This window comes from Melopsittacus undulatus, chromosome Z, assembly GCF_012275295.1.
Source record: "Melopsittacus undulatus isolate bMelUnd1 chromosome Z, bMelUnd1.mat.Z, whole genome shotgun sequence".
NCBI classification, from domain to species: domain Eukaryota; kingdom Metazoa; phylum Chordata; class Aves; order Psittaciformes; family Psittaculidae; genus Melopsittacus; species Melopsittacus undulatus.
In genome coordinates, this window is record NC_047557.1 from 88,519,492 (window position 1) to 88,540,634 (window position 21,143).

The 21,143-nt window shown below is 41.8% G+C and overlaps 1 protein-coding gene across 2 annotated transcripts in view; it reads left to right on the forward strand.

The window, feature by feature from the left end:
• Window positions 1–21,143, forward strand: part of ZNF423 (zinc finger protein 423) — a 238,848-nt gene that overhangs the window by 54,751 nt on the left and 162,954 nt on the right. For both annotated transcript variants that reach the window (XM_031051938.2, XM_031051939.2), the window contains exon 3: window positions 17,511–17,711. In XM_031051938.2, coding sequence (XP_030907798.1) covers window positions 17,511–17,711 — 201 coding nt within the window. The remainder of the gene's footprint in view (window positions 1–17,510; window positions 17,712–21,143) is intronic.

The following is a 21,143-nucleotide window of genomic DNA, read 5'->3' on the forward strand; positions in this document are numbered from 1 at the left end:
ACTAGATGTCTTTGGGTCACCAGCGACTGGCCCTGACTTCACTCCAGCCATCATCCCAACACAGAATGAATTTTGATGAGACCAGACAAGCTCAGCAGCAACCAGACAAGTTCCACAATATCATCAGCAGGCAACAATTTAACACGGCACACCATCTCCCCTGTTCTGAAAGACTTAAAAGAGATGGAGCCTGACATCATGAATCGGATGAAATATTTATATATATATATCTTATATATACATATATATGAACTAAATATATATATGAGACAAGAGTGATGGTATAAAAATATATAAAAATGTGGGATCTGAGCATGATGTGAATAGTATGGAATATGGGGTGGATACTGTCCTAGGGTTGGCACTAGCAGTCATTTTTCTCCTTAGTAGCTGGTGCAGTGCTGTGTTTTTGACTTTCAGCCTGGGAACAGCACTGATCACACCGATGTTTTTAGTTGCTGCTCAGTAATGTTTACTCTGATCAAGGACTGAATCTCATGCTCTGACAGGGAGGAGGGGAAGTCAGGAGGAAGCAGAGACAGGGCACCTGACCCAAACAAGCCAAAGGGGTATTCCATACCACAGCACAGCATGCCCAGTATATAAACTGGGAGCAGTTACCTGGAAGGGCTAGATCACTGCTTGGGTCAGGCTGGGTATTGGTGCCAGGTGGTGACTGGTTTTATTCTTTTCTCTTGTTATTCCCTTTATCACAGAATCATAGAATCATAGGGTTGGAAAGGACCTTAAGATCATCTAGTTCCAACTCCCCTGCCATTATTATTATTGGTTGCAGCAGCAGTGGTTTTGTGTTATACCTTAGTTACTGGACTGCTCTTATGACGACCTGTGGGAGTTACATTCTTTCGATTCTCCTCCCTGTCCCTCCAGGAGCAGGGGGAGGAAGAAGTTGGGGGGGGGGAGTGAGTGAGTGGCTGTGTGGTTCTGAGTTACTGGCTGGGCTTAAACCATGACACCATCTAAACACCTTAATGCTGAAAGCTACAGTATTTCTGAGAGAGTTATGTGCTAGCATGAAATGGAGGGACCCTGTAGGCAAAGTTTTTCTCTATTGGTTGGAAGCTTCTAGTTAGATGGAGAAAACCAGTGGCACAGCAAGGCTCTCTGTGTAGTGTGTGTGCATGTTTTAAGGCTCTGGCTGTTATTAGGACCAAAACATTTTTTATTTGGTAGAAATACAGTGGGAAGGCACTTGCTGGTCATGTGCCTCTGTGTAAGCATGGTGAGCTGGGGCTGGCTGCAGCACCCTGGTAGAAAAAAGTCCTCCAACAACGGTCTGGAATTTAGATCAGTTGCTCTACCTGCATATATTTAATCTTCATCTGTTGTGTGAATCTATAACAGAAAAGAGCATTTGGAGGAGATAAGTGCATGAAAGACAATGGCTCTGCACTACCTGCTTACCTGGAGCCCTCTGATGAAGTGGGGAAGCAGAGCATAGTGTTCACCTCCTTGAGAGCAGGAGCAAGGGCTTCCTTGGGTCTTGCTTAACTGAGGGGGTCTTGGGAGCCCTTTGAGCTGGGCACTGTGTGGACGTGTGCTTATTGGTATTATTCAGCTTGAATGGTGGCTATAGGTGACTTATGTGACAATAAATTCCTGAGTCCTGATTTTTTTTCAGATAAGTGAACACAAATGGAGAGTGTTTGTTTCCATCCACAGAAAAAAATAAAAATAAATCTGAGCACTATTTCTCCTCCAAAGACTTAAATCAGCTATTTTTGCAGTTCATAAGTGTATCATTTTGACACACTGATTAGTTCATCTTTACTTGATCTCACGTTTTTTGTTAAAAGAAAGATGTAACTCAGACTTGAATTAGCCTTCTCCCAAGAAGAGAACCATTCTTGCTGACATATTAAGAAGATACAACTGTAGCAACAGAAAGATCATTGTGTTTTTCCTTATTCCAAAGTTTGTTTTAAAGTCTTAAAATAATTTTGTACTGGGCAATTTTGAAGACAGTGTTCTGAATTAAAGTTTTCCTCTGCATAATTTTGTGTATTAAAAAAAAGATGTATTTAGAATGTTGTTATTCATTCATTTGCAATAGGAAAGACTTTAATTTTGCATTGTTGATTTAATTAAGTAGGTTATATTTGTACAGAATGTGTGTCCCATAAGAAATGGAGAAAACTGGAATGTTAATAGTAGTTCCTATCCTGCTCTTTGCATTTAGCACACAAGTCCAGATGACCATTCATCTTGTTAAATGAAAAAGAAATACTCTGTGTAATAAGCATCTGGCTTCTCTTCCTTGACCATGTTAAAGAAAATACATTTATTGGCAAATTTCCACAGTAACATCCAGAAAGCTCGTACAAAATCAGCAGAGTTAGCCAGGTATAACTGAGAGTAGCAGTTGGTTTATAGTGCTGTTTAAAAACAAGGCTGTGCAGTAAAGATGTACTTTTTCTGATCAGGGTGAATTTCAGGCTGAAATCTTGCACAAGTTAGCTAAGAGCCAGGTTGGTAAAACATTTTCTTGACAGAACATTGCAGAAATCCATGTTTTTCTTAATTTTCTTCTTTATATATTGTGTGTGCAGACAGCTGCAGTGTTGAAGACACAAGGAATCTCACTTTTGCAAACACTCTTTGCATGTCTGGGTTTGTGTTGTGACAAGCAAGCATCGATGCTTCTGTATAACAGGATTAAATTATCTTCCATTTTTCACCCTTCCAAAAAGCAGTGCTCAGTGTTTATGGTGCTTTGTGTGTGAAACTAAAATAAGAATTGCTGTTGCTCTTCCTCCAAATAAAAACTGGTGATTTTTTAAGGCTCTTTTCTTTACTGAGGTTGTAAACCTGTTGTATTTTAACTGTCTTTATGAGTTGCAAAGAAACCCACAGATACACCACAGGCACTGGAAGCGTGGTGGAGCCATCAGTGAACTATTAAACGAAAAAACACATCATAAGAGTTAAGTGATTTTTAGCTTGATACTGTAATGAAATATTTGAAAACCATATTGGTTAATGAACATTGTGGCCAGACTGCATAATTGGCTGAAGATGTAGGAAGTGAAAGGTCTCTAAAACCAGAGTCTTAGCTGTGACTGCTGTAAATGGGGTGGAAGGGTCCAGAGCAAACCCCTAACCCCTTTTTCTGCATCAGCCACAGGGCTGTGGATGCAGTGACTGTGCCCACCTGAGCTGTGGTGCTTGGCCGTGGAAAAGCTGTTCCTTAGGATGAAGTTCTCAAGTGTGCATCTTCCTACTTGTCAGCAACTAAAATGTAGGTTCAGTAATTTGAGGGAAAAAAAAGTTTGGACCAGGCCTCCACAAAGAAATGTGCCTTTAAAAAACAGGTAATTTTGTTATTTTTGCTACTTTTTACCTAGTGTAAAATACACAGGGAATGGGGCTGCTAAAGAGCATATCAACTAAATTAGGGTTAATTAGAAGTTCTCCCAAATAGCTGGTGCTTCATCAGCAACAGAGCAGCATGTAAATAAATCTAATTTCCAACTGAACTCTTCACAAGCTTAATTACAACACCAGCAATATCTCCCTGTAACCCTCCTTTCTTCATTAGTGCAAGCAGGTCATTACAAACTGTATCTGGTGTGAGTTATCAGGAGCGGTCCAGAGCTGCACCTTTCACAGGTATCCTTTGAGGCTGAGGAAGAAGTGGAGGAACTTTCAACATATCTGGAAGAGGCCAATTAAGGTAGTTCATAAGAAACTTGAGAAGCAGAAAGCACTAATGGAAAGGAAAACACCACCACTGTATTCTGGAGAGACTTCTGTTAATTACATAAAGTATTGCAACCATTTGGATTATTTGCCATCTTAATTTCTTCTCTGTTTTTACTAATTTGCTTGTGAAAATCCTTGCTTAGCATTTTATCTGTCCTTTTTTAAGTTATTTTGCCACACATGGTCCTCATTGTGGATCTGAGGGCTCTGCCAGGTCCATGGTGCTGTGTACCACACTGCTGTCCTCTGCTCCAACGCTTGGGACCTGTGGAATGGGAGGTGTGGCTGAGGGAGACAAGACTTTAAAGTAATTTCAGCTTTAGCTCTTTTAAATGTCTTTTCGCACTTTCTTTACCACATAGCGCTAGAAGAAAGAATACAGGAAGATGTTAGGAGAAAAAGTGTTACCACTCACTGCTGAAAGGATCACCATGCTGGACGACTGGTGCAGCTCACTGCTTCTTCCAGGGATAAATAGCTGAAAACTGCTAACCAGAAATCAGTTATTTCAGGGGAAGTACAGACCTGGGTGTAGGTTTCAGCTGGGTGCAGAAGTGCTCAGCTGAGGGCTCATTTAGAGGGATTAATTTATGTCATTTGGTTCTTGATTCATTGTCCTCTGTGATTTTATTTTCCATTTTTTTTTTCCATTTCTAATTCTATTGAAGCCAGTGCATTCCTTATTACGCAGTGTCACATTTCAGCCGATCCTAAATTAATAAATGAGCAGCAGCAGAATAGCATGCAGCACAATTCTAACAGCATGAGCCACGCAGAAGTATATTTCACTTAGCTCCAATTTAAATACTCTGCTTTGCTCAATGTAATTATGTGAAATTACTGAATTAACGGCTTTGTCAGGTAAAATCTGTAGGACTTCAGAATTTGGTATTAAGGAAAGAAATTAGAAAGAGAAATTTGAGGTACGTTAATTTTTGCATGCAGGCTCATTTTAAACACAAACTGAAATTTAACTGAGCCTAAAATCACATCGTGTTTTAAACCTGGGGAAGTGAGAACAAGAACAAAGTGGCAGGAAACTTTGAGTTGTTCTGTTAATTTGGCTTCCTTGGTGGTTTGTGTTGACCTCCTCAGTGTATCTGCCAGGCAGGGAGGGGAGGTGTGTGTTTGTGCAGCAGTGCTGTCCGCTGCCATATGAAAAGTGATGCTTTTTACAGAATCTGATGATTCTCTAATAGCTTGGCCACCTCCGAAATACCCATCCCATGCTGCGTAATAGGACTTTCTTCTCTCTTTTCTGGTTGAGAATCTTGTTAATCAGTTGCCTTTCTTTCATGTTCATTAACTAAGTTCTTTAGCTGTGTTGTGAATAGCTTCATGAAGACATGGTGCCCAGGCTGGTGCTGGTTGTGCACACATGTAATGAGACCTGAGGGTAAGCTTGTGAGCCCTACTCTTCTGAACCCATGTAGACGCGTAGGTGTCTAACTCATTAATTTCCAATTTCATGGGGTTTTGATACAGTTTTTTTTTTCTATAATTTGAGTAGCTACAGCCACTGAGTTGCTATTTGGCTCCTAAAACATTAGGCTTGCCTACTGATGTCCCTCTCAGCTGCAGCTGGAGCAATGTAAGGTACTGTTTTCCCAATTTCCCCTCATTTTGCTGGCAGTACCCATCTTGAAGGGCTCCTGTGCAGCAGTGGCACGAGCCTCAGCCAGCAATAACTGGGAGCAGAGGGACATGTGGCTTTTCCTCAAGTGCATTTGAAGAACCTTTTTTCCAAAGCTAATCAGATTTATAGAGAGAAAGTCTGATGATGTTTGATATTTCATCAGACCTTAAACCCCACAACCAGGTTATGATCCAGGTCAAACCCTCTATACCCTGGGTATAAACAGGGATTTTACCCAAGAAGTTAACTCCACAGACTCGGCCCCACAGAAACCTCTCAGTCTTTAATCACAGTTTTGAAGACTTGAAGGCACTGTTATCACAGAAGCAGGTCCCTTCTATGCTCTTTCAGCCACACGTTTGTCATTCCCACTGGAAAACAATCCAAGCAGGTTCTGAGCAAGCAGAGACCCATGAGAGGGTCAGTGGAATAATTATTGCTATCTCTAATTTGCCGAAGTATTTTTCTTCCTGCCCCAGGAAACAAAATACACTTTCCCCTCTTGTTCCATCTTTTCCCTCTATATTGATTACACCCTTTGGTTCCTGATGGTTTGCAGTGCTGTGGCTCTTTCCCTCTCAGACCTAATGTTCTGGGGTTTTTATAGATACATAAAGATGAATACAAATGCTACCTGTAGGATCCTATAGGCTTGGGTTTTGAAAAGTATTCCTCTTTCAGCATAGCTTTTAAACAAATCCATTTTCTAAGCATGGGAAAAGTGCATTTTGAACAGAAATCTATTCAGGGACGTCAGAGGGTATTGTGTATTGAGACCTTGCTCTGCTTTCCTGTTACATCTCACACCTGTGTGCATACAGTAGGGACTGTGAACACACTGAGAACAGGAGTCTTCTGGGGGCCAGAACTTACCTGCAGAAAGGACAATTCAAAGCCCTGGACCTCACAGAGGAACAATAAAGGAATTTTCATTTTGAATTAGGCAAAGGGCATTCAGACACTGAAATACAGTCACATTTGTCACTTATGGTACATTACATCATCTGTATTTTTTGCCTCTTTAAAAATCAACAGGTTTATTTTAATACAGAGTTCCAGCAGCTGCTATTCTGAGCAGAACCAGTCAATGCCTTATTTTTGTATTTGATATGCAGCTGCAATAACAAGCCACATGTGAATTTTGTTAAGCCTTCTGAATTTTCTCTCTGTTCAGGGAGCTATAGATTTAACTTTTACAGATATCTGCTTTTACTTTAAAGTGGGAAAAAAAGTAAGAAAATCGTTCCCACCATTTCCTTAGAAGAAAAAAAAAAAGGTTTTTTCATGTCTATGTCCATGAATTAAAATGTGATTAAGATGTCCTGTATTAGTTGTGAGTGTGATTCCATGAAGTGCTGGAAGCAGGACATTTGTCTTCAACAGAGACTTGAAAAATAATAAGTTGAGCATTTTAAAAGCATTCATATACCTAAATAAACCTGAAGTGCTATTTCTGTGCTGAAGATTTACATGGCTGTTATTAGATTATGGTGGGTAGTGTTATTTAATAGTTAGATGTCAAAGAGTGAAAAGTATGTTTTTAGGAAGAAGTGCGCTTCACTTTGAAGTTAATACTTTCTGCATACTAATTTCCTTGTACATGTAAGTGAATTTTAGATTGTTTTTGATTTGAAGCTCATTATCAGAACTGAAGGTGGCAGTTACTCCCATTCAGATGCACCTTAAGAATATGGAAGTAAACAATAACAGCTTGTTCCCAGAGGCAGGTAATCAGTTGCACAACTATTACATGTCTTGTGTAAGTGGATGAGATCTTTTTGCACAGTGGAGAAGTTTGGGTAGCTGTGCACAAACACGCTATTTGATTTGAATGCTGCAGAGATCTACAAAGCAATTGTTACTTGACATCAGAAGATGCACGAGGTGTTGGTATTGTGAAAAAGCAGTGGTAACTGTTGTCTGTGTGTCCTGGGTTCAGCAGTAGCAGTCGTTTTTAATCCTTCTTGGTAGCTGGTGCAGTGCTGAGTTTTGACTTTCAGGCTGAGAACGTTGCTGATAACACGTATGTTTTGAGTTACTGCTCAAATGTTTGGTTTGTCCAAGGCCTTTTCTGAGCTCATGCTCTGCCAGGGAAGGAGGGGAGGCTGGGAGGAAGGAGAGACAGGACACCTGACCCAGGCTAGTCAAAGAGGTATTCCATACCATAGCACGTCATGCCCAGGAGGTAATGGAGAGTTACCCAGAAGGACTAGGACTCTGGGAGTAGGAGGAGGTATCGGTCAGTGCTCAGTCGGGCAGGGTGGGGTGAGTTATGGGTTGGCGGCTGGTGAGGTGTTGTATTCTCTTCACTTGTTATTTCCTTTATTATTATTATTATTATTATTATTGGTGGTAACAGTAGTGATTTGTGTTATACCTTAGTTATTAAACTGTTCTTATCTCAGCCCATGGGAGCTACATTCTTTGGAGTCTCCTCTCCAACTCTCCGGGAGTTGGGGGAGCAAGGAGGAGGTTGTGAGTTAATGAGCTGCGTGGCTGGTTTTAAACCACGACACTGTGTGTGAATTTGGAACACTCCTGGTAGCAAATGGGCCAGGAGGGAGCCATGATAAAAAGTGAGATGTCTGTTGTAGGATTGTGACTTTCTGCCCTGATGCTTTGTGGGTCAGATGCACACAGGAGAGTTGCCTTTCTCCTATGCTCCAACATCTGCTAATGAACTGTGGGTCTCCCTTGTTTTCACAGCTCACTGTAGCCCACCAAAACCTTCCCCCTATGTGTAAGCTTATCCTTTTCAAGCAGAAGACCCCAGTGTAAAAGAGGGGTGCTACTCTCCTCATGTCCCTGCTGGGGGAATTTGGTGTCTGCTCTCCAGTGGGCACTCTGGGGGGACGGAGATCAATAACTGGGCAGGGTCCTGCAGTCAGGAACTGCTTTGGTAACTGAACACTTGTCACACTCCAGTCTGCTCTGTGCTCTGCCTTCACTGCATTCTCTAGAAGGCATTTGCAGTGCTTTTTGTTGTAGGGAAGTGTTTACATCCCATATTTATACCGTTAAACTGGCTGCCAGACACTGAAGAGCTGATAAACACTATGTGCTGTTACACTATAAAGTACAATCCCACTGCTGCTTGCATGCAAATAAATAATAACAACTTAGCTCTTTGTCTGCTTTTCAGTGTATAAATGCATTTGTCGCATAGCATAGTTACATGTAAATCATTTTAGTAAAGGCACTAGAAAGGCTGAAACATTACCTGCAGGTACGATTAAGAGAAAATTTTACTGTTTGATGGTGGTTTTGTGATTTCCCTTTCTCATTTTTTTTAAAAAACACTTTTCAGGTTATGTGAAACTCAATCAGTATAGCTGGGTTTCACTTTGGTTTAGTAATTTTTAATTTCCTGGAGTTTTTTTGCCTTTCTAAGGACTGAGGGATTAACCTATGGGCTAAAAGTTGCTATGAAACATTCGTTAAATCTCTTCTTGTTGCTGTTGCAGGCACACCTATATTTTTAATGTGCCTGGTCAGTTTTGAATCCACTATTTTTTGTTACTAGACATAAATCATAAGCAGGTATTTTTAGTGTCATTGATGGAAGCTTAATAGAAGCCCGTAATTTTCAGGTATATATTTTTTATTAGCTGCTCAGAAATTCCTCAAAAAAGGGGGTGTAAATTGTTTCACACTGAAAACTGGAGACTGAGTCCAATTTGTGCATAAAATGGAAATTGTCTTTCTAATAGACTCTTTGGAAGGTGTGGGGTGGCCTTCAAGGTAATGATTTAAACATAAACTGACCCTTGATGAGGGAGCTGGAGTTCCAGTTTAATGCATTTCTGCAGTTTTCCTTCACCTTCAGTGCCTTCAAATTCCACACAAATAATTCCTTCATAACAAGTGCCTTTTCAGAAGATGTATGCTGCTGACAGTTAATATAAAATTATTGCCCCTGAATGCATTTTTGTAATTACTTCCCAGAGAACTGTCTTTGTGTTAGAAGACATTTCACACTTTAGTAACATAAGTGTTTGGGGAGAACATGAGTAATAATTACAAGCAGTCTTTCAGTGAAAATAAACCCCAAAATTATAAAAAAAAAGCTAATGTTAAAGTTGGTTAGAGACAGTGAGGAATTTATTTAGCACGTTATGCCTGTCTCTATGTTTTCTAAGTTTAATAACACTTCAGTAACTAAAAAAAGCAATAAAGAACAGAGATACTGCTTTCTAATTTTTAAGCAATAATGAGACTAAAAGCTGATTAAAAGTGACATGCTACTAGAGACAGAATAAAAAAACTTAATCTGAATGCTCCTATAGGAGATTTCTGCTAGAATGGAAAATGAAATGGCTCACAGTTTGATCAATAAAAAAAATTAGCAGCATTTAATAAAAGGTTTCTCTAGTACGTTGACTAAAGGATACTATCGAAGTTTTGAAATCCAAGGAAACCAAGGCTGTAGTGTAAGTCTGTGTGTGTGAATGTGATGGAAAAATCATTGACAGAGCAAAGCTGACGGGTTTCAGGTCAGATGCTAGATGTAGTTACACTGATTTAGAGGCTGTGGGGCCCAGACTGTCTGTATAAATATACACATGATCTGGTAGTTACTATGTATATGCCAGCAGTGAGGTTGGGTTTACATGGAGGTAGGAGAACACAGGGCCACGTCTTCATTTCGCTGGAGAAAACAGCAATTATACCATACATACATATATATAAGTGATTTATGGTATATCTCCATGCCATGGAGAGATAACGATATAGAGATACAGGTGGATGCAGGTGAAAGCAAGGCACCATTTGGCAACAAGTTACATGCATTATCTGTTCTGCCTGTGACTGTGCTACAGCAAAGGGAGGTGCAATGAGCTGCCAGTCCTCTGCTGTGTGTTCCTGACAGCTCTTTCCATGCCTTTAAACCTAAGGTAGACACTTAGGGTTTTCTTACCCATTGTAGCTCCTAATTTCAGAAAATTGTACCCTACCAGTGAAGTAAGGTGAACGTTTTCCCTGTGAAATGTTAATGTGAGTTAACAGAAGGATGCTGAGAGGAGAATGCTGGGGAATGTGCTGGGCTGTTGTTAACAGCTCTGTGAGCATGACAGTGCTGGCAGAAGCAAGCAGCAGTTCACTAGTTATTACTGGGCATTTAATTTGTAATCTCTTTCCCTTAAAGCATGTATACAAGCAGATGCAGGAGGTGCAAAAAGATGCAAAGCAGATGCAGAAGGAGGTACCAGAACAGCTTTTCTTTGCTAAGTTAAAGAAGAATGGTGAGAACTGTCCACCTGTTTAGAAATTAACATGATTTAATACATACTGGTGTGTAATAAGACTCTGTTGGGAAATGTTACTAATGTGCGCTTCTCAAAGTGTCTGACTTTTCTGTATATTATTGTTAGCACGCTTCACAGAAAGCTGTATTATTGGTATAATCTGTGGGTTTATCCTGTGGATTATTATCCAGAGAGATAGCAAGCAATGAGCATTGTCCTCCTTCCCTTGCCCTTCCAAAAGAATCCCTTGTAGCCACCACTGCCGCTTGTCAAGAGTCAGACAAATGACAGCTTGGAGAGGCTGCAGCGACCATAGCCCTAGGAGGGCACGAGGAGGTAACAATATACAATTTTCGTGGTTCAAGGGTAGCCTTATCCTACTGTTCTTCATTACAGTACTGCAGTGAGGTCAATTTTATTAAGTTGCAAGTCTTAGGAGGCCACCACCATTAACTACATGCTGGATCAAATATTTTTTTTTGGTATTACGATTATTTTTTCCTCTTATTGAGGATCTGATGCTCGGAATATCTCCAGACTGTGAGGAGCATTGTGTGGTGATTGAGTGTCGTCAGGATTGCATGGCAGCCTGTGCTTAATTCATTCTGCTGTTGTGTAGCCATCCTGTCCCATTTGACGTTGCGTGAATATACCATGGTGTTCCATGCACTACCCCTCTGCCTTTTTATTTTGTAGCTAGGCACATTTTTTGTCTTTTCCCCCATGTGGTTCAACATGGTGTGAAAGACCTGTGCTGCACTGCATGACTGAGCACCAAACCTGCTTGCTTCTGATGCACATAGCAGTGGTTTGATGAGCGGAACGAGCTGCCTTTGATACCTGTCCCAGGCTGGGCTGCAGTCTGTGCTCTCTGACCTGGTTTGCTTGGCTAGAGCAGGTTTTTGGCTGCTTTGCATGGGTATGGTCACAGTGGTTACAGTGGCTCACATTAGGGCCCTGGCCCATTGGGAGGCAGCACCCATATGTAGCTGTGTTCAAGATGCAAGTGTTTAAAAAAGACAACTCCTGCAATGCTGAATTGCTGCGGAGTAGCAGTACCCAGCAAAGCCAAGACTTTTCTTCCTGTGGGGAGATTTCAGCTGAGGTTGGTTTTTGTTTTAATTGTTAGAACACTGGCAGCTTTTTTGCCTCTGTTCATTCTTCTTTGACCACAAATGACATAGAACTTTGGACTCTTGTGGGTATGACAGTGCTAGAGACAACATTAAAATACAACAAACCACATGAAAGTAGAGACCTTCCCCACGCTGATTTAGCATTTGACACCGAGTGAGGCATTTACCAAGGAACATTTAGATTAGGCTTTTCCTTTAAGTCATTTGTTTCGTTTGTTCTCACTTCCTAATTACAGATGAAATTTCCTTTCCTTTTGTCTCGCTGGGGAGCTGAGCGGCAGCCCCGTGGCTGTGGGGCAGGAAGGCTGCACCCCTGGGTAGGCGACTGGGGCTCTGCTGAGTGCCAGGACGTGCCAGCACCCACCATTCCTCCAGCAATTTGTTTTTATTTCCTCAGTGCCATTTACTTTTACCAGTTGTCCTGCATCTCTGGAAAATTTCTAGGAATTATCATAGCTCTTTGTGAGACCACTGATTGTTTTTCCTGTGGACTAGGGCAGAGGAATGAAGAAATGCCTCTTTCCTACTCTCCATTTTACCTTTTTCCTTCCAGCTCTCAGACCTCAGCAGTGTGTGTACATGTGTGTCTACATACTTAGGTAATGATTCAGCATAACTTTGGACACTCTAGATTGCAGCTGGCAAAGCTGCTGTGATAGGAAGTGCTGCCTAGCACTAAATCATTGTATGCTTACTGTAAAGAAACAGCTCTTGATAGAAGCTCTTCTAGACAGAAGATAGAAACTGGACTTATTTAAAGCCAGATATGACCCTGCACTAAATAGTAAGTTCCAAAGAACAATCATAGATTTAAAATAAATCCCAGCTTTACAAACGCCTCTGGCTAAAAAAAAATATTAAGAAAAGCTGCAGAAAATTCACTGGCACAAAGACAGAAAGGCTTGCCTGCCCTGTATTGTGCTGATAAGATAAAAAGTTTGGACTGTCCAGATTTAATTTTCCAGCAGAAAAAATAAGCTAAGAGGTTTGTTCCTTTTTTAATTTCTCTGGTCCATGTATTGCATGGTATTACCCATTTCCATGTGCATCAGTGGATATTGAATGAAGGCATCAGCATCACTTCCAGTGTGGCTCTGACCTCCTTGTTTCTTCAGGCCTGCATTGCTAACTGAAGTCCCCAGAGCAGTTGGTGCTACTGTCGTAGTGGGGCTGGAGCTGTAGTCCATGGCTGAGGCTCTGCCACCGCAGACCCAAGCACAACTCCACCCTGATGGCAGTGCCGTATACCCCGGTCTGAAGCAAGTGGAAATCTGCTCCTGACTTCAGTGAGGCCTGAGTTGAACATGGTACTTGTGATCTGTTTTCAAATATTTGGCTTTAGGAGCGCATTGTTCCTGTAACAGAGCTGTTTTGAACACAGCTCAGAAGGCACTTCTACTGACAGCAGCTCTCAAGCTGGCCCTTGGGAATTCACTTTTCCAGCTTTGCCAAGTTTGCCACATTCCCTGGACCACCAGATCAGGCAGGAACACTCCTGGTGCTTGCTCCGTCCCTTTTGAAATAGTAACTTTCTAGAGCCTAAGCTGTCTTCTGCGGGAAAACCAAGAGTCATTAACAACATTAACTTTAGTGGCAATTAGAATAACATATTCTTGACTGTTGGCCAGATTGTTTAGGTCATAGGGTAAAACATTCTTCTTGTCTAAAAGCTGTGCAGGCCTTTCACTGTGCTACAGGGGAAAAAAAGAAAAAAAAAAGAAAGAGAAGAAAAGCAAATTGCTCCTAACCCAGTTTCCTGACATTTTGGGTAGAGTGAGGTGTACTTTCAAGGCTGATTTCTCAAAATCATATCCTCTCTTACCCATTAAAGAAAGTTGTTAAATCCATCATTGGAGGTGGCAAGTTAATTTAAAAATTGCTTGTAACAGTTTTGTGGAATGCAGAGGCATTTTCTCCTCCTCTTTAGAATTACTTAGCCATCATTTATCCTCAGCCATGGTGCCAGCAGCCCCTTCTGCTGATGCTGCTGGTACCCTCATGCTGTGCACAAACGGGATGTGGTTGATGGGAGCTGCATGCCCAAGGTGCTGTGCTGCCTTTGCAGATTCCTTGCAGGTTAGTAGCTGTGATTATTGTTATTTATTTTTCTTTTCTAGCACTCTAGCTAAAAACTACTTAGCACTGAGGTCGCTAAAATCCAAGACGATCTTAAAAATCAGCTGCGTCAGCAAATACACATATATGTACTTGATGCAGGTAGACACAGCTCTTTCTTTGGAGACTTCAGAAGGTGATTTGCTCTGGCCACCTTTACGTGGCAGCGCATTGATATGTCCCCTCAGAGCTAGCCCCAGCTCTGCTCCCAGTGCCTGCAGCACCTTGGTCTCCTGTGGTGACCCAAAGCTTTTCAGTGATGTGCTGGTGCCTGCAGGCACCCATCCTGTGTGGCTGCACTGGGGTGGGGTGCTCCTGCAGCTCTTGCCAGCAGGCAGATTGCAGGTTAAACTTGTGAACTGCTGCAGCAAAACTCCTCAGAAATGAGTTCTTGAGGAATGCTTGTGGCCTGCTGTCCTCGTCAGGGGAACTGAGCTCACCGCGGGAGCAGCTGGGCTGCATTTGAAGCTTTTCCTTGATGCATGGACCACCCATTCCCGTCACCGCCCTGGTGCTTGCTGGCTGTTTCACTCCCCTGGGCAAGGAGCTAGCATCTCCCTGGGGCCGCCCGCACCCCGCTGGAAGCTTCTGGTCAGAAGAGTGGAGATGAAGGTCAAAACACCAAGAAACACTCCAGATTTTACTAAGTGGTGTCTGGTTTCTACAGGGCAAGCACGGAGCATGTGGCTGAGCAGAGGAATCTGATGATCATGTTATTCAAAGAACAGCAACACTGAGGCGTGGCAGACATGTACAGTTCCTACAATGCACTGAAAACAGGGAAAAAAAATCTCATTTTAAAGCAATGTTGCATTTGCTAAATAATTTATGCAAGATTCGCTGTTGTGTTATTTAACATACAACTCTGTCAAGCAACGTCGCTTTTGAGAAGTTGCCTGGAGGATCAGATTTCCCATTCAATGGGGAATTAAAAAATGTTTCTGGAATTTTGCTTTGCAGTCGGGAATCTATTTTCTTATCTCACATTGTACAATTTATTTTTCCTAAAGCAGTGTGCTAAATTATTTGTTATTGTTGGACTCTGTTGAGCAGTTCTATCTGTGGTGTAGTCACAGAGTGCTGGAGTAAAACCAAGGATGAATTTGTCACACACATACACACACACACACACACACACATAATCTGCAGATTAGCTGGTCTTTAGGTTAACTATAAAAAGACAGATTTTCTGCTAAAAATATTAGTGAATGTCCTGTAAAGCTCCCCAGAATGCCTAAAAACTTTCTTCTTTAGGTTGAGGCAAAGTCAGTTCAGAAGTGCTTCCGTGAGATCTTTGCCTGCAGGTGCCATGGAAACAGGTGGCAGTTCTTTAGGTTAGATTTATGAACTTGGACAATTTTATAGGTTTCCTTCCTATAGACCCTGAGAGTTAACATCCTGATTTATTAACTATCAAGTTTGCAGGACACACCAGCTTTAAAAGATGGAATAAGGTAAAATGTTTGTGATTACAGTCTGGGATAAGAGACCGTATAAAGGTGTGCCAAGTAAATATGACAAAATGTAAGTGATAATTCGAATCCATGCATTAAATGGTGTGTGAAGTAAAGCAAAGATAGCTTAGCTTTAAATATGACTTATTATTTGGTGAAGTAGTAGTAGAAAGTGAACCAGAGTTATGTGGGATGTTTCATTGCAATGTATTTTTATTTAAGGAAAAGTCTATAAAACATGAGGTTTGGCAAGAAGCATTTTATTGAATAAACATAGCACAGATGATGACTTAGAATATGGAGTGCTTAATGAGTGATACTTTTTATAACTAAATCCTTAAATTCATTACTGCTGGGTAAGTGGCATATCTGATTTGTTAAAATGAACATTGTATTTAGCCCTTAATGGAAATTTTGTAGTGAAAGGTATGTATAATTTAACAGTAAAAGAACCTGAAAATGTGCAGATCAGTTAATTGCTAAGAGGGATGCTGTGATGCACCACAAACAGGCATTGATTTTTAATATTACCATTGCAATTCGAAAGGTACGTCTTTTTACAAGTGCTCCATGGAAAGCTGCAGAGCGTTTTACATCAGTTGATTTATGTTACTATGCACAGTGCAGAAAATGGTATCAAATGTGCTCTGGCTGGATAGTGGTAGCAGAGTGCTAATGTGTGTCTCTGAATTGCAGTGCTTGTGGTAGCCAGTTTTTATCTTTAATAGATTTTATTTTTCTGCTTTGTTTCATGTTCTCAGTGTTGGTTGTCCTTAACCTTTTTGGTGCTGATCTAATTTTAGAAACAGTTCATCTGTTTGCTGGCATTTCCTTAATGGCATAATGCCAAAATGCATCCTGAACAAACAGGGTATCATTTCCCTCCTGCCTAGCTGTGGGTGCTTTTGAGGTCAGCCAGTGTGTGGTATGGGACGGTCTCTTCCACAGGAGAGCCTGTGGTTCCATCTCCCTTTGCTGTATGATTTCTCAAATGTTCCCATCTTGTACTCAGTGTGTGAGTGCTCATGGGGCAGGCGAAATGGTGCAGGTGTAGCACCATTTCATGTGTGGCTGTGTTGTCCAGTTTGGTGGGACATGCTGTGGAAGAGCTGCAGGCACCTCCATTCCAGCTGGTCACCAAAGCCTGGTCAGCATGGCCAGGATATCTAATGGACTCCTTTGCTGCTGAGAGGGCAGCAGGGACTTAGAAGGGCTTTTCCACTTCTGCTGCCTCTGGGTAACTGCAGTGCTGCATGGATCCATTGGGCACAACTGGCTTCAGGCATGTCTGGGTGTTCTCCATGGCATCCTGGAGTCACAGGGATATGGCTGCAAACCCCCTCATGGCAGATCACTGAGTGCTTGTTGGGATGACTGGCTGTGGCTTGCTGCTCTCACCTCCCACCCCACTGCTAGCAGGGAGCTGTCTGCCCTGTGTGTGGAGCTGCCACCTCCATGGCCCCAGCGTGCCTGGCCCCTGCACAGGGGTGGTTCTGGAGCTGCCAGAGAGCTCAGTCTGCCTGAACACTAATGCACATGGAAACTTGCGGGTTTGCTGGCAGAGATGTTTGTGCTAGCCCACACTGTCACAGACAAAGAGAAAAAATATCTGAGAAACCCAAAGGTCAGGTGCTATCCTGTTGGCTCCCAGCTAGGCTGGCACAACCCAAGACTCATGTGTCCAGCAAAGTGCCCCTTGTTAGTTCGGGGACCTCTCACATCCTGGGGTAAATGTGTGCTTTGAGGGTCTTCAAATAGAGCTTTTTTTCTTTCTTTCTTTGTTGTTGTTACTAATATTGGGCTTGGAGGCAGTGGGGAGAGGAGAGCACTGAGAATTAAAATTCAGCATATGCATTCTCTTTGTGGGCTGTAATTAATCTTGCCAGTTTTTAAAGCTTTGAGAATCTGGTTAAGTGATAAAACACTAACAACTTTATATGACAGAGAGTTAGAGGCTTCTGCTATACACCCACCAGAGAAGATTAGGAAAGAGTGTTTTCAGGATTCGCACTAAGCAGCAGAGAATACAGTCGAGAATTGTTGCACCGCATGATATAAAAACCACATTAATATAATGAAAGGTGTCGGGAATAATGTGAGAGCGGCTGTAATTAAATGTATCTTAATAAGTGCAACATCCTTCTTAAAGCTCTTATTTTTCAGACCTTTCAAACTTAGAGGATGTTCTTGCTGTTGGCAGGTGGCCTGGGAGGAGAGCTGGAGAGTGAAGCGAAGGACAGCCGGGCCCTGGAAGAGAGGAACAGTGTGACGAGCCAGGAAGAAAGAAATGAGGAAGATGAAGACATGGAGGATGAGTCAATTTACACCTGTGATAACTGTCAGCAGGACTTCGATTCACTGGCAGACCTGACTGAACACAGGGCACACAACTGTCCTGGAGGTAATGTTAAACTAGCTTTACAGTTCTGACAGGTGGTTAGCTGGGTAATTGGACATAGCAACAGCTTGAGGCCTCAAGTGAGATTAAAGAATTAATAATGTAATTTTACAGTTAATGTAATTTTATTGTGGTGCCTTGGGTAGCCTTTGTTCACTCCTTTAATAAAATTAAAATAAAAGCAACAGCTTTCCAATTGGAATCTGTCAGTAATTATGTTAGACAAAAATGTTGTGGGGTTTTTTTAATGCTGAAAGTTTCAGGCAGGGTATTTTTCCCCTCTCTCTCCAAATGGAGGAAGATTAAAAAAGTTAAATGACTGAAGTGTGCAAAACTCCCAGGAAGAAAGGCCTCTGAACCCCATAAAAGAACATGACGATTTCTGAGATTAAAATTCATAGTGCGAGTTCTGTAATCCCACCCTAAAAATACACCATTCTCCCTAAGTTATTATTACATTGCCTTTTGAATTTTATGGAAGTGAGGATGGCATCAGCCTACACTGATCTTGATTTTACTTTCTGTAAAGTAAGACCACGCTCAGAGCACTGGTGTGAAGAATTGCAACATATCTTGCTTTTACATGGTTGCCTTTCCTTTGCCAGAGGTAGCAGCAGGTATTCTGTAGAGCATGCTAAGCCGATTTACAGGGGTAGTAAAAAGCTTTGCAGATTTTACCAAAGATTAAACAAAATCTTAGGAGGAGGAGCACAGGATATGTTCATATTTATTTAAATCAGACATTCTCATCTTTCACTTTACTGGAATTAAACACTCTGCCTATTCTTCCTCTGCACTCGTCTACAGCATTTTTAGTCCGTTGCTGTTATGGCTGATTGGCAGGGCAGGAGGGTTAGTTTCTTCTCTGATGCAGTAGTATTCCATCCTCTTCCCCTTGAGTGCATATTCTTCCCCGGCCACTTAATCTGTTTGTTAATCAGTCCATATTTTCTGCTCTTCTTCTTGGGCATACGGAAAACAATGCTCAACAAAGAAAAAATACAGGGAACAGTATATACAGAGTACAGCAAGGGAGGAAGGGTCAGGCATCCTCCCCTATCTCACTGGTCTGCAGAGGAGAGGACCTCTTGCTCTGACTCCTGTCTGCTTGCTGGGCAGAAGGACAGAGGGAGGTTGAGGCTTTTTCCCAGCCTGCAGGTGGATAGGAATTGCAATCCTTACACCTGTCGTCAGGGCTCATTGCTCCCCACTCTCCTTTAAACCCTACATAGGTTGCAAACTTGAAAATGTATAGAATTGAAAGAAAACTTCTTGCATGTTTATTCCTTGGCCAGCTAACAACCAACTCATACTCTTCAGGGTAGTAAGCAAGAAAATGCCATTGAATAGAAGAATCCTTGTTTTGCAAACTGGTAGGTGAGGTGTGCAGCCTGGGTGGACATTGGTCCTTTCCAAAGGAGCAGTTACAGGGACAGATCCTTCCTGATGCCATCCCGCATAGCAAGCAGGACAGGCAGGATCCCACTAGGGCAGCTGTGCAGCCACAGGGCATGTCTCCAGAAGCCACCCATATGTGGCCACTGTTCCATCACTGCCCTGTTTCCTGAGTTGTGCTGGTACAGCCGCTCATGGTGCTGGGGGCAAGCCCAGTGAAGAAAAAGGCTGGTTTTAGCCCAGGTGTCTGCTTCATCTGGTTCACTGTGTGATGCTCCGAACAGCTGTAATGGTACAACTGGAAGAGGGGAGCAGGCACTGCTGGTGGGGACTCCAGCAGGTGAAGTAGGGTTATGGCTGATGACCAACAGCATTATGAAGAGGAGCAATTTTTTTCTTAGAGATTCTATTTGCATCAATACAGTCAGTGTTTTCACACCTCAGCTTTTATTGTAATGTTCTGTTAGTGAGACTAAGGTAAATATATTACATTTTTTGAGACTTATAAAATTTATTTGTTAGCATTCCCATTGCTATTTTTTGATTGCAGGTAGCAAAAACTGATCCTCTTTTACTCTCTTCACATATGCTGGTGATTTACAAGGACATTTTGTCATAAAAAAGCACCACATAACTATCTGCATGTACACGAAATGGGTGCTAATTATCCCGATGTGAGGATACCCTTATTCTAGAACAAAAATGTCTGTTTTCCATTTAGTTTAATATAGTGTCCTGAAGTGATTTAAAGCAAATAGGAACACTGCACTTATATATTCTGGAATGAGAATGTTTCTCTGAAGACAATCTGGACTGTTGCTTGATATTTACGTATCATACCTTTAGGGAAAAAACCCACAGCACAACTCTCTTAGATCCACCAGTTTGTTCCATAGCTGTGAGAATTGTGGAAAGCATGCAAAATGCATGTCTTTGTTCAGTTCATCTGAAAAGACTTGTACTACCTGGCTGAAAAATCTAAGACCACATTAGGAAGTGTGGTACATATAAAGATTTTACCCCACAAAATAAGCTGTTTGACTGTATCCTTAGTTACCCTGTGCTCCTTTTACCTATAATGCCTGCCTGATGCATCTGAGGTGGTAATTCAGTGCCTGACCTCTTGGCAAGTCAGGTTTTCATGTCTTAATCTGAAGCAGGGTTTGCAGTCATGTCTACATGGCTCCAGATCAATACAGGTATTATTCGTAGTGATAATATCACCAGGCTGATAATACAACGTAACTAATGACTTCCTTTGGGATAGTGAAGTTAGGAAGGTATTGTAGCACTGGAGTGTTGCAGGATTACAAGAGATCACTCCAAAGAATAGGCTAAACCGCCTATTTTACTGGAATCCCTTAGAAATTCATTACAGTGCGCTGAAGTTATAATACAGGTTGAACACAGCTGCTTTGACATGTAAGAAGGCAACAAACAGTAATTTCTCCCCTTGCTTTTTCATGTATTTCAGACTTGTTTCTTTGAGGACAAAACACCGCTGAAATCTAGACATCTCTGGTAGCATAAGTGCATGGCATTCCTTTTGATGTCAGTGTAGTAGAGATGTTCTTCTGAAAGAATTAGGTGCCTTTTATACCTTTTTCTCATGACTGATGTCTGTGATTGCAGGTTGTAGGTTTCCAGTGTCTACGGGGATCTGAAAAGGGTCTAAATGGGGGCAGCTTGTACTGAAAGAACATCACATTTCCTTACCGACTCATGTCTTCCCTTGTCTCCCAGCTTGCCCCACAAATGAGCCCTCCTGCAGCAGTCCTGGAAATAGTGCCTGAAACAACTAGTGAGCACTGTAAAAATACTCTGAGAATAAATAAAAACACCTAGTGTATACACTGGATGTGTTGAGCTGTAAAAATGTATGAAAACCTCACTGGTATCCCACGTCCCCTTAACTAGAGAAGACCAAGTAATTGCCATTAGCACCGTGTGCTGTCTTTACACATCTTTTTTGCACACTGCTTTTGCAGTGTAGGCATAGCATGATGATATCTTATAAAATCAGTGACAGGAGTAAAGGAT